This window comes from Moschus berezovskii, chromosome 16, assembly GCF_049115385.1.
Source record: "Moschus berezovskii isolate FMDL1 chromosome 16, NW_MosBer_1.0, whole genome shotgun sequence".
NCBI classification, from domain to species: Eukaryota; Metazoa; Chordata; class Mammalia; order Artiodactyla; family Moschidae; genus Moschus; species Moschus berezovskii.
Window position 1 is genome coordinate 22,452,501 of NC_142475.1, and position 21,898 is coordinate 22,474,398.

The 21,898-nt window shown below is 35.8% G+C and overlaps 1 protein-coding gene across 1 annotated transcript in view; it reads left to right on the top strand.

Moving 5' to 3' along the window:
• The window catches only part of ZFPM2 (zinc finger protein, FOG family member 2), a 524,508-nt gene that overhangs the window by 125,083 nt on the left and 377,527 nt on the right, over nt 1–21,898 (top strand). The window contains exon 3 of the mRNA XM_088844752.1: nt 7,999–8,100. Within this exon, the coding sequence (XP_088700878.1) occupies nt 7,999–8,100 (102 nt within the window). The remainder of the gene's footprint in view (nt 1–7,998; nt 8,101–21,898) is intronic.

Consider the following 21,898-nt stretch of genomic DNA (forward strand, 5'->3'; position numbering starts at 1 on the left):
ACTCTGGGGTATGAAAAAGGCTATTATATAAGTTACAAGGAAATCACATGCATTTAAAAATGTTTGTGTGCTGAATATAACTATCCAGAACACAGCAAAATCCTACATTTTCTTATATATTTGTAGTAAGTCAAGGGGGACTTGAGACAGGCATGATTATAGGGATCCACAGAATAATGGATGTACTCTATTCAAACCATTGAAATGTTTAGATTTTATTTTTAAGACATTAGCAAAAAAAGGGTAACAATTGCATGTTTTTATTTTTTGTCTCAGGAGATGTAACAGTGTCTGTAATTTGGCAACGTAGAGTTAATTTAACATGACACCTTTGTTTGGATAATCTATAACCAAACAATTGTTTTAAGCCAAACAACATTGTGAGGCTATTAGGCAAAGCAAACACAAACTGAATCTTAAACTTAAATGTCCTCGCCCTTCAATACAAGCTGCAGTTTTCTGTTTTTGACTGTTACAGTCCTTTAACCAAAGCTATCTTGTCTGATGATAAAACCATAAGTGTATGAAGCTCACACATTTTTCATCTCTTTTATGACCTTATCTTTCATGAGCGGCTTCTGTGAAGGTATCCTAACTATAGGAAGCACCTGGAAAACATATGTGATATCTATTCTCTGATAAGCAGTTGTGAACAAGAAAGTAGATCTGTCACTTCTGAACTGTTCATTGTTAAAAAATACTTTGATGATTTAGCTGATTGCAAAATACATTATAGGGATGACTAACAGCTACAGTAACACTCCTAGTCAAGAAAGTTCAATAGTTACATTGTACAAGAATTTCTATAAGAGGTTAATATTGATAGGAACTACATGGATTAAAAGAGCAGGATTGAGAAAGGCTGTTTGCCTGCATGACTGCTTTCAAACACTGCTGCTATTTTGTGCGGAAAAAGTGACTGCCTCAGAACGTGGCAAGTCTTTAATTTCTACAGGAATGTCTAACTTTCAGTGAAAAGATACTTATTTGTGTTTTGAAATGAATTTTGCCTTGCAAATAGAGCCACTGCTTTTACCACCTTGCCAACAATGTCTAATATGGAATCAAAAGACACGGTTTCATATGTTCCAAAGACTTTATTCTAGTGCATTTCCCTGAGTCATTTGTGGTGTGTTTTATAGTGCTCAATAACGCCTTCAATTTCCTCCTATAGGGTTTTCATTGATTCTGAAAACTAGACTAAGAAAAATGGAAGGGCCCACAAAATATGTATGATATCTTTTAAAAGAGCAACAAAAGAGTTTAATCTTGCAATGGAAAACCATTAACTGCATAGCCATAATTTCGGAAATATTGTAGATTTTGTTACCATTTGACATTTATTCCATTTCAGCATTTTATGAATTGGTCTCTGGATGTATACAGTGGTTATCCCATTAAATGTGTTTGTGCTTTGCTAAAAATATACTGAAATTTCTATTTAAAAGCATGTGAATAAAGAATTTAGCAAGTAAATTAATGGATATCAAATGGATTTCTCGCTCTTTCTATAATACTCATCCTAGCATCCTTTTCTCTCCCTTTCCTCTTCCTACCAACAAAGCTTTTGAAGCAGTATCTGAACAAATTTGTCATTATCTTAGCTATTAATTATTCATGCCATTTTTTTTCATAAGCTGCTCTAGAGTGCTGCTTTCAAACATATAAGAATCAAAAATGGATAGAAGTTAAAAAAAAGATGGTCAATGAAGTCATTCCCATTCAAACCAAGAAGAGGCTGAAATTGGGTTAATATCAAAATAAAGTTCTATTTATAAATTTTCCGTGAGAATAAATATTGGTAGGAGAGAAGCAAGTCTCTATTGTGAGGGGAAAATACTATTTCTTAAAGTAATTTAGAGATTTCATATTTGATTAAATTATTTTTTAATCATTTCATTTTTCATTAGTAAAAAGATTAAAAATGAATTAGGTGAAAACATTACCATAAAAATGAGAGCTGGTTTCCTGAAATAAACTTAAATGATGAAGGGTTTAAAAGTTGAAAAATGTGACATATCTTAGTTATTAAATAGTGCTGAAAGCAATTAATTAGTAAATGTAATGATATTGCAATAGGTTATGCTAAAAAGTATAAAACCAAAATCTAATTTTCTAACTGCACAGTGAGCAATGGTTATTGATTAAGCATCTCTGTATAATTTGATTTTAGCAAGTTCTAAGTAAATAGTACACCTAAAATAAAAATGAAGAATGAGGAGACAGCAGCTATCTAATCACATCTTGCTGTCTTTGTTGTTAGACCTCCATTCAACTATAATATCCTAATGGGTTTGGAGTATGGTCTTTGGAATTGGACTGACTTGGAATCAATTCTTGGCTCTGATACTTAACAGCAGTGTGCTTGGGCATCTTCTCACATATCTGCCTATTGGTTTACTCTTCTGAAATAGAGGGATAATAATGCATGGCAGAGTTGTTGATGTGATATGATGTTCATTTAACTAGTTCTGCATGGTGCCTAAGAAATAGTAGCCATGTTTAAATTCCATGCAGAATCTGAACTTTGTGACGTTATCTCTTCTTTATTCATCTTTATGATTTCAGTATTTGGCACATAACAGACACTGAGATAAATATAAATTTAATTCTGACCCATTTTGTTTTCTATATCTAAATATTAATATATCATTTCATATGATGCTCTTATGCTTTTGGTCATTTTTCCATTTTTGGATTCTTTAAGAAAACACAAGTAATCAATGACTTTTATTCTTCTCACTCAGGATTTATTTTTATTAATGTGATGAGTATTGTACATTTACTCAGTTTCATAAATGGTTTAAAATAATTGTAAAATGTAATTTCTTTAGAGCTGTTAATTGTGTACTCTCAGCTATTTTTGAATGCTTCTTTACTGAATACTCTGCAGTATTTATTTTCAGTCATTTTCTAATTATACGTGCTGCATAATGAAACAAATTAGATCAAAATGATTGTTCCATGAATCAGGATTATCAATACTGAGTATTGCTGCAGATGTTGGCCCAAGTTGAAATCTAAGCTCTACAGTTTTGACTTGGCAGTTAAGTGACATTTAATGAAGGCATTTTATTATATGAAATTACTAGTTCAATCAAGCCCTTAATAGTTGAATGATAATATTTTCATTTTGAGTGATTTACTAAAGTTCTATGTGTATCAAATGTCTGCTAAGATTTGTAGTCATCCTGCCATCTTCTTGTCCTAGTAGTTACTGATGAAAATGATCATGGGTAAACTTGGCCTGTACTGAATGAGGGAAAGGACTTCATTCAGTCAACCATCGAGCAGTAGGCATATTTCTTGAACTGTCTCTTGTTAACATCTTAAAACTCTGTCTGGATCCTATTTTTGCATCACTGAAATGTCTTTAGTTTCACCACCTTCAAGCTACCATTTTTCCTGCACAATAACTTAGCTACTATAATCTTTTTCTTTGGGGAAATGGTTCTCTTTTTTAATCTGAAAAAAACAAAAATGGTTTTTAAACTTGGAGCCCCTGGACGTGAAACCTAAGGGGTTCAGAGTCATTTAAGATTTTGCCTCCAAATTTCAGATATTTTATTGGTTCCTTTCTCTGGAAAGCTTCCATGACACCAAGTTTTCATTCAATATCATGCCCCTGTGCTTCTGTCACCATAGACTGCTCCCATGAAATCATTAATCGCATGAGGTTGCAATCTGTTCATTTGTCTCTGTCCTAATCTACAGGCTGTATGAGAGAATGAGCCATCTTTGTTTTGTATTCTTAGTGCTCAGAGACTCAAAGTAGTCTTTTAATCAGTTAACTAAGAATGCTTTATATCACTTCTGTCTAATAAAGACAGACATCCATAGATCTAAGTTAATTCTTTTAACTTCTAAGTGTTGTGATTACTCAATATAGTCTTCCACACATACTTGTTTCTCACTGTTTCTGAATACTTTTCTTTCCAAATATGTAATTTGCCAAATAAAGTATTTTAGAGTAGACTTAATTCTCACAAAAAACTGGGTGAAGGGATGTCTGGGATGTGAGTTAGATTGTTATTACAGATTGAGTGAGGGAAAACTCAAGGACCACAGGTCTGACAAAGTGTGTTCATAGAAAATAAATATGTGTTCATTACTGTATTTGTGTTACATTATCATGTCAGTTCCCCGATGCTTCTCCATCTTCAACAGGAAGGTAGAACTTCAAAATTAATTAGAAGTTTCTCCATGGTCAATGTCATTTCATGCTTTTGGTCTCTGAGTTTCTATATCTTATGTGATCTCATTTGGAATTATTCATGGACTACCCTGGTGATTTTTGTTAGTGGCAACCTCTTTTATGCATGTGGCGTGTCTCCTTAACTAGATTATATGGTTCTTAAGAGAAAGCTTCTTTTTGTTTTTCATATATTTCATTGCATCTTCAAAAATATGCCTTGTCAATGTTAATTATTGATTGAATTTTCCATAGCACAGTGTTTTCAACAATTAAAATATAATAGTAAAAATCAGGAAGTTACTTCTCTCTGTTTACATAGAATGGTATAAACAATAACTGAATATAATACTTAACTTACCCAAGTAGTTCTGATGAAAATTTTACTCTCTGTTCTCTGGGTCCTTGGATATGTGATTTTTAACAGTGTAGTCTCATGCTTACTTCTTTATCCATCTCTCTGTGACTAATATTCAACTATTTTAAGGTATATGTGTTCTTTCTTCAACTTGTGGGATGGGGAGGGTATAGGGAGGCAAGAAAGGATGTTTTGGAAAGAATGCCAAGCTGATAGGAGACTCAAATTTAACCCCTAACCTTTTACAGACTGCTGATTTGGGTGGTGTTCATGATATCTCTCTGTGCTCCCCCATAACCCTACTGTTCTGCTTGTTAGGGAAAGCAGATGGCTAGGGAGCATTTATTGCTGAAACTTGAGAAGGCTTAGGGGAGATTCCTTATGTGGAAATAAATGTTGTAGCTCTAAGACTTTAGATAAGTCACCCTATCTCTACATCAACTTCCTGATGGGTAAACTTGTCTCATTTGGGTACATGTTCTCCAGAGTCCTCTGTGATGCTCACATCCCTGTTTCAAGATCACAAGATATGAGAAAAGTGCTTAGGAGGCATAGATGTTCTTTAAAATATATAGGTTGAGGCTCTACTCTTCACTGTTGGTCGGGGGGGGTGCATTTTCCTTTGTAGACTCCTCTGCACCCGTGCCTGGAGTTAAACTTCCATTGCGTTTAAAAGCAAGGAAAAGGTCACTCAGTCACTCACCTAGGTGGTAGATTCTAGTGTGAATTATAGTCCCCATGAAAAATAGAGCATTGGAATTTAGAAAGATGCAAATGATAACCCTGTATACGAGACAGCAAAAGAGACACAGATGTATAGAACAGTCTTTGGGACTCTATGGGAGAGGGTGAGGGTGGGATGATTTGGGAGAATGGCATTGAAACACGTATGTTGTCATATGTGAAACGAATCACTAGTTCAGGGTCAATGCATGTTATAGGATGCTCGGGGCTGGCATGCGGGGATGACCCAGAGGGAGGATAAAGGGAGGAGGGAGGTGGGAGGGGGGTTCAGGAGGGGGAACTTATGTAAACCCGGGGCAAATTCATATCAATGTATGGCAAAACCAACCAATATAATATTGTAAAATAATTTGCCTCCAATAAAAAATAAATTAATTACCTAAAAAAAAAAAAAAGAAAAATAGAGCATTGGTAAGTCAGTATCAGTTCAGTTGCTCAGTTGTGTCTGATTCTTTACGACCCCATGGACTGCAGCCAGACTTCCCTGTCCATCACCAACTCCGGGAGCTTGCTCAAACTCATGTCCATTGAGTTGGTGATGCCATCCTACCATCTCATCCTCTGTCATCCCCTTCTCCTCCTGCCTTCAGTCTTTACTAGAATCAGGATCTTTTTGAATGAGTCAGTTCTTTGCATCAGGTGGCCAAAGTATTATTGGAGCTTCAACTTCAGTATCAGCCCTTCCAGTGAATATTCAGGACTGATCTCCTTTACGACTGACTGGTTTGATCTCCTTGAAGTCCAAGGGACTCAAGAATCTTCTCCATCACCACAGTTCAAAAGTATCAATTCTTTGGCTCTCAGCTTTCCCTGAACTGGGTCAGACATCCCTTGTGGCACTCCAGAAGATTTGGTGGTACAAGATATTGTTTTAAGTAACATTGACTTAGTTTGTAACAAAGTTTTCAGGTTTCTTAAATTCTTCCAATATCCTAAATAGGCCATGGAGCCTCCTCGTGTGTATAGGCTGAGAACCAGTCCTATTTGTGTCTGAGAAGTAAGTGAGAGCTGATCTCTAACTCTGATCTCCCAATTGGTTGGTGCATCTGCGTTCTCTGTGACCTAAAAAAAAGGAGCACAGAAGATTGAGACTGTTAGGTTACTACTGAGCCTTTGTACATACATTTCTTATGGCTCTTGGACCATGTCTTGCACTCTATTTATGAACTTGCTCTCTATAATGAGTTTTATACTCCTTTTAAAAGGTATTTTTCCATATATATCCTACTATGCCTACCATAGTTCCTTAAACCTGGTAGATGCTCAATAAACATTTTCTGGAGAGGATTTCATTTTGATAATCCAGAAAAGAAGAGATAACTCACTTTTCAAAGAGCCTTCAGCGCCAGGCATGAAGTTTGGTGGTATGGGTATGTGTTTTATTCTTTGTTACCCACCAGAGGCAGCGCTTCTGTATTAGGGAAATTAAGTTCAGCAGAGCTGTCACTGGATTCCTGAATTTTATTTCTTTACTTTTATTCGACTTTTTAAATGATTTATTTTTGTGAAGCTATATATAGTGTGAATGTAAAATTTATGGAGCTTAAACTTCAAAACTCATATTAACATCACACTACTGTTATTGTAATAATAATTGTTTCCTGAAAATTTTGTATTTTCTAGGTTACTGTGAAAGATTTTAAAAATTCAATGTATAATTTATAACAATATAAATATTTAAGTACTGTTAATATGAGAGATTTAACAACTGTGTGAAAAATAGTTATTGAATGCTTCAAAGGGCAAGCAATTTGACTTTAAAAATTTAGCATTATTAGATTCAAGGTTTAGTTCCCCTGTTTTTAATTTATATTCTTTTCATTTTTGTCATCACACCACATTTTCTTGTTATTCTGTTTTCTGATTTCTGTCATCCTTGTAAATAGAAATGTTTAATATTATTGTTTGCACTGTATTAAAGTCAGTTATTTTTCTTTAAAGCAGCAGTACTTTGTTACATTATCATTTAAAATTAAGGCACTTGCAAAATTAGACTTTTTGCTTTTAAAATGTGGTCACGTTAGTATGTTTCTCATTCTTTGCCATGAGTATACTTTTGCTCAAAGTATATTACATCATTTTTATTTTTTATGTGAAATGAAGGCATGATTTTGCAAACTAGCTGTACTTATTCAAGAACAAGTATAGGTTCATAGCTTCCTAAATTGTGAAGACTTGTGTGACTGGCTCATCTTATATGATAATCATTCAATTATGACCTTTTTATACCCATTTTAAATATAAATACAAACACATTTTAGTAAGCTTAATGATGGAGGAAAAAAAATCTTCAAAATAACTCACTTTCAACCCAAATGCAAATATGTCTTCTCTGCTGCATCTTGCCTTTATAAAAATGTACTTTGGAAGTAAGCAAGTTACAGTTTTCTGTATTGAAAGCAGTATAAAGAATATATACGGATTTTCATTTTCTTCTTCTGTCTAATACTGATAATTTCAAATGAAAAATTTTATGGAAATGTATTTAGGGTTTATAGCAGTTTATTTATTTATGACTAATGTTGATTTTGAGCCATGATAGTTATCAAAATGATTAATCATAGACCTGTGTTCAGTATAATGACCATGTATGTAGCAATCATATAATTAGACATATGCTAAGGACATCCCTATAGGAGGATTTGAATGTCAAACAGAGGGCTTTAATCACGTCTCCTTCTCTCTGTATGTTGGTGTTTTCCAGGTGATGAAGAAGGAGTCCAGGAGACAGCAGAATCAGATGGGGACACGCAGTCAGAGAAACCAGGGCAACCTGCAGTTGAGACAGACGACTGGGATGGACCAGGTAGGACAAAAATGTAAAATCAACCATCTGTTGCTACTATCCACTTTTTTTCCCCCTTGAATTTGAATTAAATAACAAAACTCTTACACTCTCATCTCTGATTTTAAAAACTGTGTGTGTATGTTTGTTACACAGAAGGCTGAATAAATAACATTATTTAAAGGAGATTTTATCTTTGGTAAAATGTAAAAACCAGTGTTACCTCTATTTGAAGTTTTCATCTTTGTTTTCTTTCTTATTAATATACGAATTTAGTCAATTCTACTTGCATTTTCTTTGAACAGAGATCTTTATGCCATATCCGTCTTTAAACTGGGCATACTTTTAAAGCTTCAAATAATAGCAGTACTCCAAAGAAATTCATTTAGTTTAGTCATGTTGTAAGTCATAATTCAGTCACAGTATGTGTTTAGAAGTTTAGAAAATATTAATAGATACTCCCCTTTGATTCAAGATTTTGGTAACATTTTCACTTTTGCAAATGAAAAATAAATTCAGTTCTAAAGACCTTGATATTTAATCATTTAAAGAAAAAGAAAAATTAACTTAAAATACTCTAAAACACCATCATTTTATAAAAATATATACAGTTATAAGAACGCTGTGGATAAAAAACCTTTATGCCAACTTTATTTGGTGCCAATTAATTTGCAGTTTATGGTATATTTATAAACGGAGACGATTATGTCATAGGGCTTAAGGATATACACGAGTTTTGAAATAGTTTTAGCCATAATTTCCAAAGCAGTAACATTTTTCATTAAGAAAGATCCCTATGTTTCAATCACATTTTCACCCTTGCATGACTTTGCAAATTGCTCTCTGTTGTGCATGAAGAAGAGAGGAACTCCAGTGGTAATTTTCTGAAACCAGCAGCTGGAAAATATAATGCAAACAAAAATGAAGATACAGTATATCTGATTATTATGATGTCATTTCTAATGTTATTTATAACATATGCAAATGTTTGTATTCTGTATACTATAGCATAGTGTTACACAAGATTTTGGATCAAAATGTATTATATTTAAAGTACTATAGTACCAAATTTTAAGCGTTTGAAAGAAAATGTGGACATTTGGCATTTTCACGTTATCGCATAATACTTCTGTCTCAATATAGGTAAGAATTCCCTTGATTAAAAAAAATAAGAATAAACTTTGGAAAAAAGTTTTTGTCCTTGGAGATTGAATTTAACTTAAAAAAGGTGGGCAACTTTATGTTGTATGGTTGTTCATTCATGGAATTAGGTATGTATTGGCTACCCTGAAGACTTTTTACATTTAGATTAGATGGCCTTTCTGATATGCCTACCTGCAAATGGTACATTCTGGATTCTCTCAAAGGGGCAAACTTGGAGGTGGCTGGTTTTCCTCCTTGCTCAAGTCTGGGGCCCACAGTGTTCCCCGTGACTTGGAAGTATGTAAGCAAATTTCAGAGTGGTATTGAATTATTAATCACATACTGAACACCCAATGCTACCTTTTTCAGGAATATTTTCCAGAAATAAAGTCATATGTTAAGTAAAAAAGGAGAGGGTCAAGGGTAAAGCATGATAAGATTTTTCACATCTGAGTTATTTAATGTACTTAATGTATCTGGTTTTATTAAGTTGATATCAGTGAAAATGTATACACTCTTTCTGTGGCACATTTGAATACGCACAAAGTTTAAAGGAAAAATGTGCAACTCCAAGCAGGTATACCTAGAGGAAACCCATCCTCTGTATGTTGTAGAATCAGTAACACATTTTTCCCTATAGGTGTTTCGAAAAATAAAGGGGAGTTCATTATTTTGACATCCTCTGATTAATGGAGTTGATTCGTAACAAAAGATTACCTATTGGACATGTAGCTTTTAAGGTATAACAATTCATTGCTTTCCTCCAATCAGGAGAAAGTATACAGGATGTTTCTGGACTTTTTCTTTGGCATGAATAGTGATTACATCAGTCATGCTCACACTCAGTTCTTCAGTCATGTCTGACTCTGCAGCCCCTTGGACTGTAGGCCGCCAGGCTCCTCTGTCCGTGAGATTTTCCAGGCAAGAATACTGGAGTGGGTTGCCGTTTCCTCCTCCAGGGGATCTTCCCAACTCACGGATTGAATCGTCTCCTGCATCTCCTGCAATGCAGGCGTATTCTTTTTACTGTTGTGCTCCGGGGAAGCCTAATTACATCAGTATTTTTACCCAAATTTCTTTTTTTTTTTTTTTTCAGAAAAATTATTGGTATTTCACTACTGTATTAAGGAGAGGAAGTTTTTGAGGTTTCCATACATGTTAGAAAATGAGTTCTGGATTCTAAAGGTTTAGGTTCAAATTCTGGATTTGCTGCTTACTTGCTGAATAATTTTTGGCAAATTGCTTAATCTCTCTGTGCCATTGTTCTGGTTTGTTAAAATGTGGAAAGTGATATTAATGCCTCTTAAGGCTTTTGTGAGAATTAAACCAGATCATGCACAGAAAGTGCTAATGATCATTATTATGGCTTTGAAATTGTTGAGACTTGAAGCAGAACCTTTAAAAATTCTTTTTGGCATTTCTGTTTTAAAGTTCAGTAGTACATCTGACACCACAAGGGTAAGCTTTTGTAATGCTGAGCATATAGTTTTGAATTTAGCCATAAATTGTGAGTTAAGACATGAGGCGATGAGTCAGGTGTGATTTCAAGGTCTTCTAACTTTAAGAAGACCTCCCACCCAGTTCTGATAGTCACCCTAAGATGGACAGTTGTCTCTAAAAAATAGAACAGAATCTAAGGACAAGGAAATTATCTAAATAATTTGAGGCACAGAGCTGACATCATTTAAGATGGATCAGGATTTACCTTATTTTTAAAGTTTGATTGAAGACAACTCCACAACTTTTCTTGATGGCTTAATTCCATAATGAATCACCTTCAATCTAAAGTGTTAGATTTGTATCAAATATAGATTCCCCAGTGAAATTTTTCCTTATTTGTTGTTCATCTAAAAGGTACATTTAGTAATTGTTTGTACCTCTGCTAACTCGTAAAGGTGGAACCTGAGCAATCTTTGGGGCTTCCCAGGTGGTTCTAGTAGTAAAGAACTCATCAGCCAATGCAAGAAATTTAGGGGATGCTGGTTCGATCCCTGGGTCAGGTAGATCCCCTGGAGGAGGGCATGGCTACCTATTCCAGTATTCTTGCCTGGAGAATCCCATAGACAGACGAGCCTAGTGGGCTACTGTCCATGGGTTTGCAAAGAGTTAGACACAAATGAAGTGACTTAGCGTGCACGCATGCAAGCAATCTTTAGGAAAATTATCTTCCATTTGTAAAGATTTCTAATGGTGAAATTCTTTAATGTTTAAATACTTGTGACTCTTATTTGAATATTCATCTTCAATTTCTTAGGTGTCTTTCATATTTGTGTGAAGTGCTAGTTTCACACTAGGCTAATAAAGTTGAGGCCAATATAAAAGTCATTGCCTCATTATTTCAATATTTCACACATCTATTTGCAACTTTCATTCTTCTTTCTTTCTCTCAAGAAAATTACCTTGACACTACCTTGCTTGGAATCTAGTTCAAATGATACTTGTTATCCACTGCTGTTCCTTTTCATCTGCATTTGCCTATACCGCACTTCAGAGGGTAAAGAATCTGCCTGCAATTCAGGAAACTCGGATTTGATTCCTGGGTTGGGAAGATCTCTTGCAGGAGGAAATGGCTACCCACTCCAGTATTCTTGCCTAGAATTCCGTGGACAGAGGAGCCTGGTGGACTCTTGTCCATGGGGTCGCAAAGAGTCGGACACTTACTTTTCATACCTTTCATATCATTTCCATCTTCTTTTTAACTAAATGCCTTTTCTTTTATCACCCTTCTCACAAGTAATTCAGTCTGCCAGTACTCATACATTTAACTACTTAATAAACAAACATTGTACACTAAAAAACTGTGAAAGGTGCTAGAAAGAAGTCCAAACATATAATATTATGCTGTCAATAAACTTTTGTTTTTTATTGAGATATAGTTGATTTACAATATTATGTTAATTTCTACTATGCAGCAAAATGATTCCATTAAACATTCCTTTTTATATTTTTTTCCATTCTGATTTATCACAGAATATTGAATATAGTTCCCTGTGCTATACAGTAGGACCTTGTTTATCTACTCTATGTATAATAGTTTGCATCTGCTAACCTCTAACCTCCCCCTGGGCAACCATAAGTTTATTTTCTATATCTATGAGTCTGTTTTGTAAATGAGTTCAGTTGTATCATATTTTAGACGCCACATGTAAGTGACATCATATAAGTGACTTCCACATCTGACTTCACTTAGTATGATAATCTCTAGTTCCATCCATTTTGTGGCAAATAGCATTATATCATTCTTTTTTATTGAGTAATATTCCATTCTGTATATGTACCACATCTTCTTTATCTGTCCCTCTGTTGATGGACATTTAGGTTGTTTTCATGTCTTGGCTATTGTAAATGAATAGTGCTGCTGTGAACTTAGGAGTCCATGTATCTTTTTGAATTATAGTTTTGTCCAGATTTTTGCCGAGGAATGAGATTTCTGGATCATATGGAAACTGTTTTTAGTTTTTTGAGGAACCCCCATACTGTTCTCCATGGTGGCTGCACCAACTTGCATTACCAACAGCAGCGTAGGAGGGTTTTCTTTTCTCCACACCCTCTCCAGCATTTGTTATTTGTTGACTTTTAAATGATGGCCATTCTGACCAGTGTTCACACTCTCTTTTTTGATGCCATTTCTCTCCTTTAATATTCTTTAATTATCCATGTATTACAGTTAGGTAGGATGCAGTAATTAAGCATGTCAACCTAGAAAGCAGATAATGATCTTGATTACAGGAGAAAATGCACAAATTTTAGAGCTGTATTGAATTGCCAGAACATGATCTTAGTTTTTTGAATGTTGAGTTTTAAGCAGCTTTTCCACTCTCCTCTGTCATGCTCATCAAGAGACTCTTCAGTTCCTCTTCACTTTTTGCCAGTAGAGAGGTAGATTTGCATATCTGAAATTGTTGATATTTCTCCTGGCAGTCTTGATGCCAGCTTGTGATTCATCCAGCCTGGCATTTCTCATGATACATTGGGTTAGTTACTAACTCGCCAAGGGCTTAGTTTCCTTATTTATAAAGTGGGGCTAATTGTAATTACTACATCATTATTGAGACTTTCTATGTAAAACATGGAGATCAAAGCTTCATAAGTGCTAAATTGATAGCTGTTAATATTATTTTTAGTATCATTTTGGCAATTGTGCCTTAGAAGCCTTTATAATGTCTTACAGATGATAAGCTCACATTTGTATAGTGAATTAACCTTGCCATATTTTGCTATTAGAAATCATCACAGGGTTATATTAACTATGTTCTAGTCAACTGTATTTAAAACATAATTCAGTAAAAGAAATTTTAATGTAAGTAAATTTTCAAGAATAAATGTTTAGCATAAAATCAGATATGTGTACTTGTTGCATCTGGACTAAAAATTGGTCAAGAAATCAATAAATGTCACCGCTTTTCAGTTGCTTGTCAGTGTTGTGGTTGCATGCGGAGGATCAAGCTAGTTGTGATCTGTGCCTGAAATTAAACTGTGAAGATGGGGACTGTTTTGTTTAAAGTAGAATGGCAGCCGGGAGACTTCAGTGAGGAAGCACATACTAATGATACAGAGGATTTTTTTTTTTTTCCCCTTTACTAGTCCAAAGAAGGGCTTGGAGATTACAGTTCTGATTTAGTTTCCTTTTTGATTGGGAAAATGTGGTAGATATAAGATCTGGGAAATGCCATTTGAAGTAAATTAACAGAAACCTATGAAACATAGTTAACCATAGATATAGTCTGACAGTAAGAAGAATATTGTGAGAAGCGGAGGAAATCGTAGAATGACTGTGTATTACTCTGACAGTGAATTGGTATTATCTCTGCTATCAGATAATGCAGTTATCATTAATTTTCACATTTGCATTTCAATCTTTGGAAGGAAATGACTCTTGCCGGATGAAGATAAGAGCTCTGTACCACTATAATGAACCATCATTTTATCCCAACTCTTTGTGTCCATATGAAAATGAGGCAGGGAGGAGTGAGTGTGTAGTGGGGGGGGGTCAGAAAAACATTCTAGCAAAGTGTCAAAAATTGCTACAGACTTTTGAGCCCCTTCTGAAACAAGAGGGGGTCAAAATAAATCTTCTATAGTGTAGTTAAGTGGATATCGGATTAAAGATGAAAGCCTTGCTCTTTGTAGAATGGAATGTCACATAAACACAGTGAAAAAGTTTTCTTTATCTTATTCCTTTACTCCAATTTGCACTCTGATATAGAATTAGAACACACATAAACCTAACCAAAGAAAGAGAAAAAGGCAGATTGAAGGCAAAGGACTTATGATTATTGTTTGGAAAGAGATGTCTTTGAGTAATAAGGAACTGTATAAAAGATACCAGTTTATCATTATTATTCTTTCTTCAGATGTACAAGAATGAGAATCAAGGATATTTAAATAATGGCTTGTTTTAGAATATGCAAATACCTGATTTGTTTGCACAACTTTAATTGAGAAATTCAAGTTAAAGGATAATGAACTGAGATTAATTTTTTTTTGGACCTTTTCCTTCCAGTGACTTTTTCCTCAAACACACTCCTGGAAAATAAAATACAGTGTCAAGTTTTATAAATATAGCATGATCCCAGAAAAATATATGACAATACGTACTTTCCTATCCAAGACCCTACTCTCATGGCAAAATTCATTAATTAATCTTTTACATTCGAAGCTCCCTTCATTAAACTAAAATTTCCACCCTTTCTATGAAACTTACTGATTGAGACTATTGTGGGTTAAGTCAGGTCCCCTCGTAATTCACATGCTGAAGTCTTAAATTACAAACTCTCCAAAGAGTGTGGTGTTATTTGGAAATAGGGTCATTAAAGATGTAATTAGTTAAGACAAGGTTGTACTGGATTAGGGTAGGCCTTAAATCCAACATGACTGGTATCCCCATCAGAAGGGAACATTAAGACACAGACCACACATGGAGAACGTTGTGAAAATGAAGGCAGAGATTGAGATGATGCTCCTACAAGCCAAAGAAGGCTGAAGATTGACAACAAATCACCAGAAGCTAGGTAAGAGGTATGGAACAGATTCTCTCACAAAGCCCCCAAAGGAATCAATCTTGCTGAACTTTGATCTTGGACCTGTAGACTCCAGAATTGTGAGACAATCAGTTCAGTTCAGTTCAGTCGCTTAGTCGTGTCCGACTCTCCACGACCCCATGAATTACAGCATGCCAGGCCTCCCTGTCCATCACCAACTCCCAGAGTACACTCAAACTCATGTCCACAGAGTCGGTGATGCCATCCAGCCATCTCATTCTCCGTCGTCCCCTTCTCCTCCCGCCCCCAACCAATACATTTCTGTTATTTAAACTACATGATTTATGGTACTTTGTTTTAGCAGCTCTAGTATACCAGTACAGAGACCAGAAGCTAGAAAGAATCATGTGGGCAGTTACTTATATGCCTGCCAACTATATATGTTACTGTAATTTTAATTGATTTTAAAGATTGTCTAAACCACCTAAATATATTTGCAAAATATGACATTGTTTCTATGGCAACCGTATTGAAACCTTCAAAAGACTGGGTAAAGAGAAATAGCTAAAACATTTAGGTGTGGACAAAATAACTTAAAGAAGTAAGGAGAAAATCATAAAAATATTGTAAGAATCTATCTTAGATGGCTTTGCAAGTGCTTTTATATCCTCACTGTACTCTAATGAAACAAACTAGAAATTGTAGATGAAGCCTTTGAATGACATTTATGAAACTGGAGGACCAATCAGTGGACTCATAGGCCCAATACAGTGAAAGGTCTAGGCCTTAAATGTGCTTTTGTATATTGTAATATACTATATATTATAATACTTCTATTATTTTGTGTATATACTATTATAGAAATATACTTCTATAATACTTCTATATTCTATAAGTAATATAATACTTCTATTATTATTTAAAAATCATTCTGTGGTTTGACAGTTTTGATTAACTACTCACCTCAGTTTTGTCCAATAATAGAATTTCTACTGTGTTCCTTCATCCTGAGTCATAATTTGCTTTAGAATTCTTCTCAACATGCACTCTAGGTAGACACTTGTCAATAGAGTATGAGAAAAACCTTTGATATCCCTTTCATAAAGAATCTGCCCGCAGTACAGGAGACCTGGGTTCAGTCCCTAGGTTGGAAAGATCCCCTGGAGGAGGGCATGGCAACCCATTACAGTATTCTTGCCTGGAGAATTCCATGGACAGAGGAGCCTGGAGGTCTACAATCCATAGGGTCACAAAGAGTCAGACACAACTAAAGCAATTTAGCATGCATGTCGCAAAAAGTCGAACATGATGGAACAACTAAGCACAGGACATCTCTTTGATAACTCTTTTTATTGAAGCATATGCATTAGATGTTTATTATGGCATGATAATTTTTGGAAAATTGTTTTCCTTGACTCAACATTGTGTCTTGAAAGATACCTAAAATCTTCTGACTCTTAAATCTAAAAATTTGAAAGAAAACCTAAACTGTGTAATTATTTGCTTCCCTTTTGTCTGGTTCAGAAAGGGACTTAATAAAGCTCTGAAGGGTAGGTAAAGACCAACACAGTGACAAACACTAGAAGTAGAAGTAGTTTAAAACGATGGAAAATAAAAGCAAGTACATAGTTCAGTTCAGTTCAGTCGCTCAGTCGTGACTGACTCTTTGCGACCCCATGAATCACAACACGCCAGGCCTCCCTGTCCATCACCAACTCCCGGAGTTCACTCAAACTCATGTCCATTGAGTTGGTGATGCCATCCAGCCATCTCATTCTCTGTCGTCCCCTTCTCCTCCCGCCCCCAATCCTTCCCAGCATCAGAGTCTTTTCCAGTGAGTCAACTCTTTGCATGAGGTGGCCAAAGTATTGGAGTTTCAGCTTCAGCATCAGTCCTTCCAATGAACATCCAGGATTGATCTCCTTTAGAATGGACTGGTTGGATCTCCTTGCAGTCCAAGGGACTCTCAAGAGTCTTCTCCAGCACCACAGTTCAAAGGCATCAATTCTTCAGCAATCGGCCTTCTTCCCAGTCCACCTCTCACATCCATACATGACCACTGGAAAAACCATAGCCTTGACTAGACGGACCTTTGTTGGCAAAGTAATGTCTCTGCTTTTTAATATACTATCTAGGTTGGTCATAACTTTCCTTGACAAACACTAGAAGTAGAAGTAGTTTAAAACGATGGAAAATAAAAGCAAGTACATAGAGACATGCACAATTGCTGTTAATGGGCCACAAATTGAAACTAGATTACTATTCGGTTCAGTTCAGTCGCTCAGTCATGTCTGACTCTTTGTGACCCCATGGACTGCAGCATGCCAGGCCTCCCTGTCCATCACCAACTCCTGGAGTTTACTCAAACTCATGTCCATTGAGTCGGTGATGCCATCCAACCATCTCATCCTCTGTCATCCCCTTCTCCTCCAACCTTCAATCATTCCCAGCATCAGGGTCTTTTCAAATGAGTCAGTTCTTCTCATCAGGTGGCCAAAGTATTGGAATTTCAGCTTCAATATCAGTCCTTTCAATGAACACCCAGGATTGATCTCCTTTAGGATGGATGGTTGGATCTCTTTGTAGTCCAAGGGACTCTCAAGGGTCTTCTCCAACACCACAGTTCAAAAGCATCAATTCTTCGGTGATCAGCTTTCTTTATAGTCAAACTCTCACATCCATACATGACTACTGGAAAAACCGTAGCCTTGACTAGATGGATCTTTGTTGACAAAGTAATGTCTCTGCTTTTTAATATGCTGTCTAGGTTGGTCATAACTTTCCTTCCGAGGAGTAAGCATCTTTTAATTTCATGGCTGCAGTCAGCATCCGCAGTGATTTTGGAGCCCCCAAAAATAAAGTCTCTCACTGTTTCCACTGTTTCCCCATCTATTTCCCGTGAAGTGATGGGACCAGATGCCATGATCTTAGTTTTCTGAATGTTAAGCTTTAAGCCAACTCTTTCACTCTTCTCTTTCACTTTCATCAAGAGGCTCTTTAGTTCTTCTTCACTTTCTGCCATAAGGGTAGTGTCATCTGCATATCTGAGGTTATTGATATTTCTCCTGGCAATCTTGATTCCAGCTTGTGCTTCATCCAGCCCACCGTTTCTCATGATGTACTCTGCATATAGTTAAATAAGCAGGGTGACAATATACAGCCTTGACATACTCCTTTTCCTATTTGGAACCATTCTATTGTTCCATGTCCAGTTCTAACTGTTGCTTCCTAACCTGCATACAGGTTTCTCAAGAGACAGGTCAGACGGTCTGGTATTCTCATCTCTTTCAGAATTTTCCACAGTTTATTGTGATCCACACAGTCAAAGGCTTTAGCATAGTCAATGAAGCAGAAATAGATGTTTTTCTGGAACTCTCTTGCTTTTTCAGTGATCCAGCAGATGTTGGCAATTTAATCTCTGGTTCCTCAGACTTTTCTGAAACCATTTTGAACATCTGGAAGTTCACGGTTCCTGTATTGTTGAAGCCTGGCTTGGAGAATTTTGAGTATTACTTTACTAGCATGTGAGATGAGGTCATAAATGTGTAGGGCCCTATACCAACAAGATTGGTGTTCACATAAGAATAGGAATAGACATCAGGAGTGCGTACACATGGAGAAAAAGCTGTGTGCGAACACAGTGAAAAGGTCGCGAAGCGAGGAAGAGAAGTCTTACCAGAAATGAACTTTGTGGGCACCTCGATCTTGGACTTCCAGTCTCCAGAATTATGAGAAAATAAGCTTCTGTCATTTAAGCCACTGAGTCTATGATGTTCTGTTATGGCAGCCTGAGCAGACTAATGTAAACCACAATGCGGGGAAGAAGTGGTAGAGTGTGGTTGGTTGCCACACAGAGAGCTCCACAGGCCGCACGTGTAAATCAGCCCTCCATCTCCCTGCCCTCTCACAGAACTATGAGATGACAGGACAGGAAGTATGCATCCCAAGGAGACAAAGGGCTCCCACACCCAGTCTGAAATATCCTGGCTTGTATATTTGCATAATTAAGAAAGGCTACTCAACTGACTTTTTTTCTTACAACAGAATGGTTTTCAGAAGTCATTATTTCCAGCTATAGGATTAGAAATTACAGGTGTAATATTTTAAAATGTTATATCATTCATCACCCTGTTTAACAACTATTGCATTAATCATATTGCAACAACTATTAAATTCTCAGAAAGCATCTAATTTAAAGAAAAACAAATAACAAACACTCTTATGGCTGAAAATGACTTCCACTTGTTTTTCTCTTCTTTTGGTGAGCTTGCATTGCTTTTGTACAGAAAATAAAATTTTAAATACCTTGTGTGCTAAGTCGCTTCAGTTGTATCTGACTCTGCAACTCTGTGGACTGTAGCCTGTCAAGTTCCTCTGTCCATGGGATTCTCCAGGCAAAAATAGTGGAGTGGGTTGCCATGCCCTCATTATAAACTTAAATAATTCATTGTTTACTTAAAATACACACTAAATGCTGCCAGTCTCACATCCGCAGCCATTTCATATTCTTCTCTGGTTTATAGTTTACTTAATTCTGTAAAAGATGTCATGTTTCCATCCTTATTATAATTGTGCATTCTTCATTTTATTTTACGTTAATACAACACCCAAAAATGAAACAATGCTGATTAATTCATATAAAAAAAATTCACTGAAAAAAACCAAAGAATTTGTTAAAACTCCAGTCAATCAGGAAGGCTTATGACTGTTTTTACTCAGGGTGTCAGTTAAAAAGAATGTTATACTTCTTGTTAACATCAAGAGATTCTGCCATGAAAACTCAATATATTCGATTCTCATGTATTTACCCTAATGTAAACTATGCTTAGCATCAAATGTTATTTTCATTACTCTCCTGTGACAATGTATTCAATAATTTTTTTAATGCAGCACTTAGAAATTTTCTTTTAAGGACCCTTAAAATATAGCCTACAGGAAAGTCTACCAAGTAGAACTGCTGTTAGAAAAAAGCTTAGACTTTCCACATTGAGACTTGCTTTCTTATTCCACCCCCAAATTCTTCAAGTACTTCCAAGATTCAGCCCCACTTCCAAACAACAGGCAAGACCAGTTGGACCACTACATATCCTGCTTTGCTACTCAATTTCCAGTAAATGGCTGAAATAACAATAAGGTTTCTTTATTTCTGATCTTTTACTAAGTTCTTTAACTGCTGTTATTCAACAGTTTATAGATGGAACTATTCTTCAGTATAGATTCCCATGCATGACTCGAGGATATTTTAGTTTCCATTATCTTTCAGAAAGCCCAAGAGTGAGGGAAGGACACTGCCTTCTAGGTAACAGTCATACAGTAGGGCAGGTTTAACAGGAAAAATGGAAGCTTCTATACAGGCAAAATGGCAGCATGTTTACTATACTTAATATTATATATATATATATATAATTTGGCAAACAACTAAACATTTCCTATCTATCATTAGCAACTTACGTGTGTCCAGTATGTATCTGTCACTTTGTCCCTGGGATCACTGAAGAGATTACTATTGCTTGTTTTATCTCATCAGCCTTATGTCTCACCAACAACATCAGCAATGTTTCCCTGCTCCGTCTCAGAAAGCTGATCGCTCAGCCACTCTCCCACCACCCCTCCTACTCTGCAATGGATGACCTTCCTCTCCCTTTGCCACCACTGCACACTGGACATGCCTCTACAACTGAATCCACAGAAATGGATTTCAATTATCTCATCATTTGTCTGTCTTCTTTGTACTTCGAGCTTTTTGAAGGTAGTCTGAGCCCAAGCCATCATTTTATCCTTGGAGTCTGGCAGACAGTTATTCTTCAATAAGTGTTTGAACTAATTAAATTAATTAATTCAATGTGGGTCTGCTAAGGTGCAGGGGAAGAAGTACATGATCTGGCAGGCATATGCAAATTATATTTATGAGTAAGTTGCTTGCTCCAAGAATCAACCTCAGAAACAGTGTAGGAGTTTATTATGAAAACAAAGATATAACAATCCCCAAGGTCCAAGTGTATTCCTGAGGCTTAAACAAGAATAACAGTAACACATTAAGATCTATTATTAGAAAAAAAGGGAAAGCATACCTCTAATACATCACATTTACAGTAAATTTTTATGTATTATTATTAAATTTAGCATATCAATTACATTAAAATGATAAAACTCAAAAGAAATCCACACATAAACTCCCAGTTCTTAGGAGATAAAAGTTGAAATGACAAAATTTAAAGAAATGAGCAAAATATATTATGTAAAGCCTGATGATCACCTCTTGATAAGACTACTGCTGTATTTCTATTTCCAGTGCCCTTCTTCTATCTTTTCTTCATATTGTAGTCCAAGTAGATTGTTTTTAATGTAATTTTCAGTATGTGGCTTATGTGTATCACATGTCTTCACACAGATCTTAAATTTAAATCCAACAATAGTACTTACAGCTTATTTTACCAGACTTATACCATTCTTTACTACTCTGAAAATTGATATGTAATGGGAAAGAATTAAACACTCTTTCCTTTATGAATAGTATTTAGGGGTAACTGAATAGTAGGTGAGGGAAAGATTTACAGAAGGTAACAACGTTAGTTAAGAATATAGACCCTGGAGAAGGAAATGGTATCCCATTCCAGTATTCTTGCCTGGGAAATCCCATGGACAGAGGAGTCTGGCAGGCTGCAGTCCATGGGGTCACAAGAGTCAGACAGGAC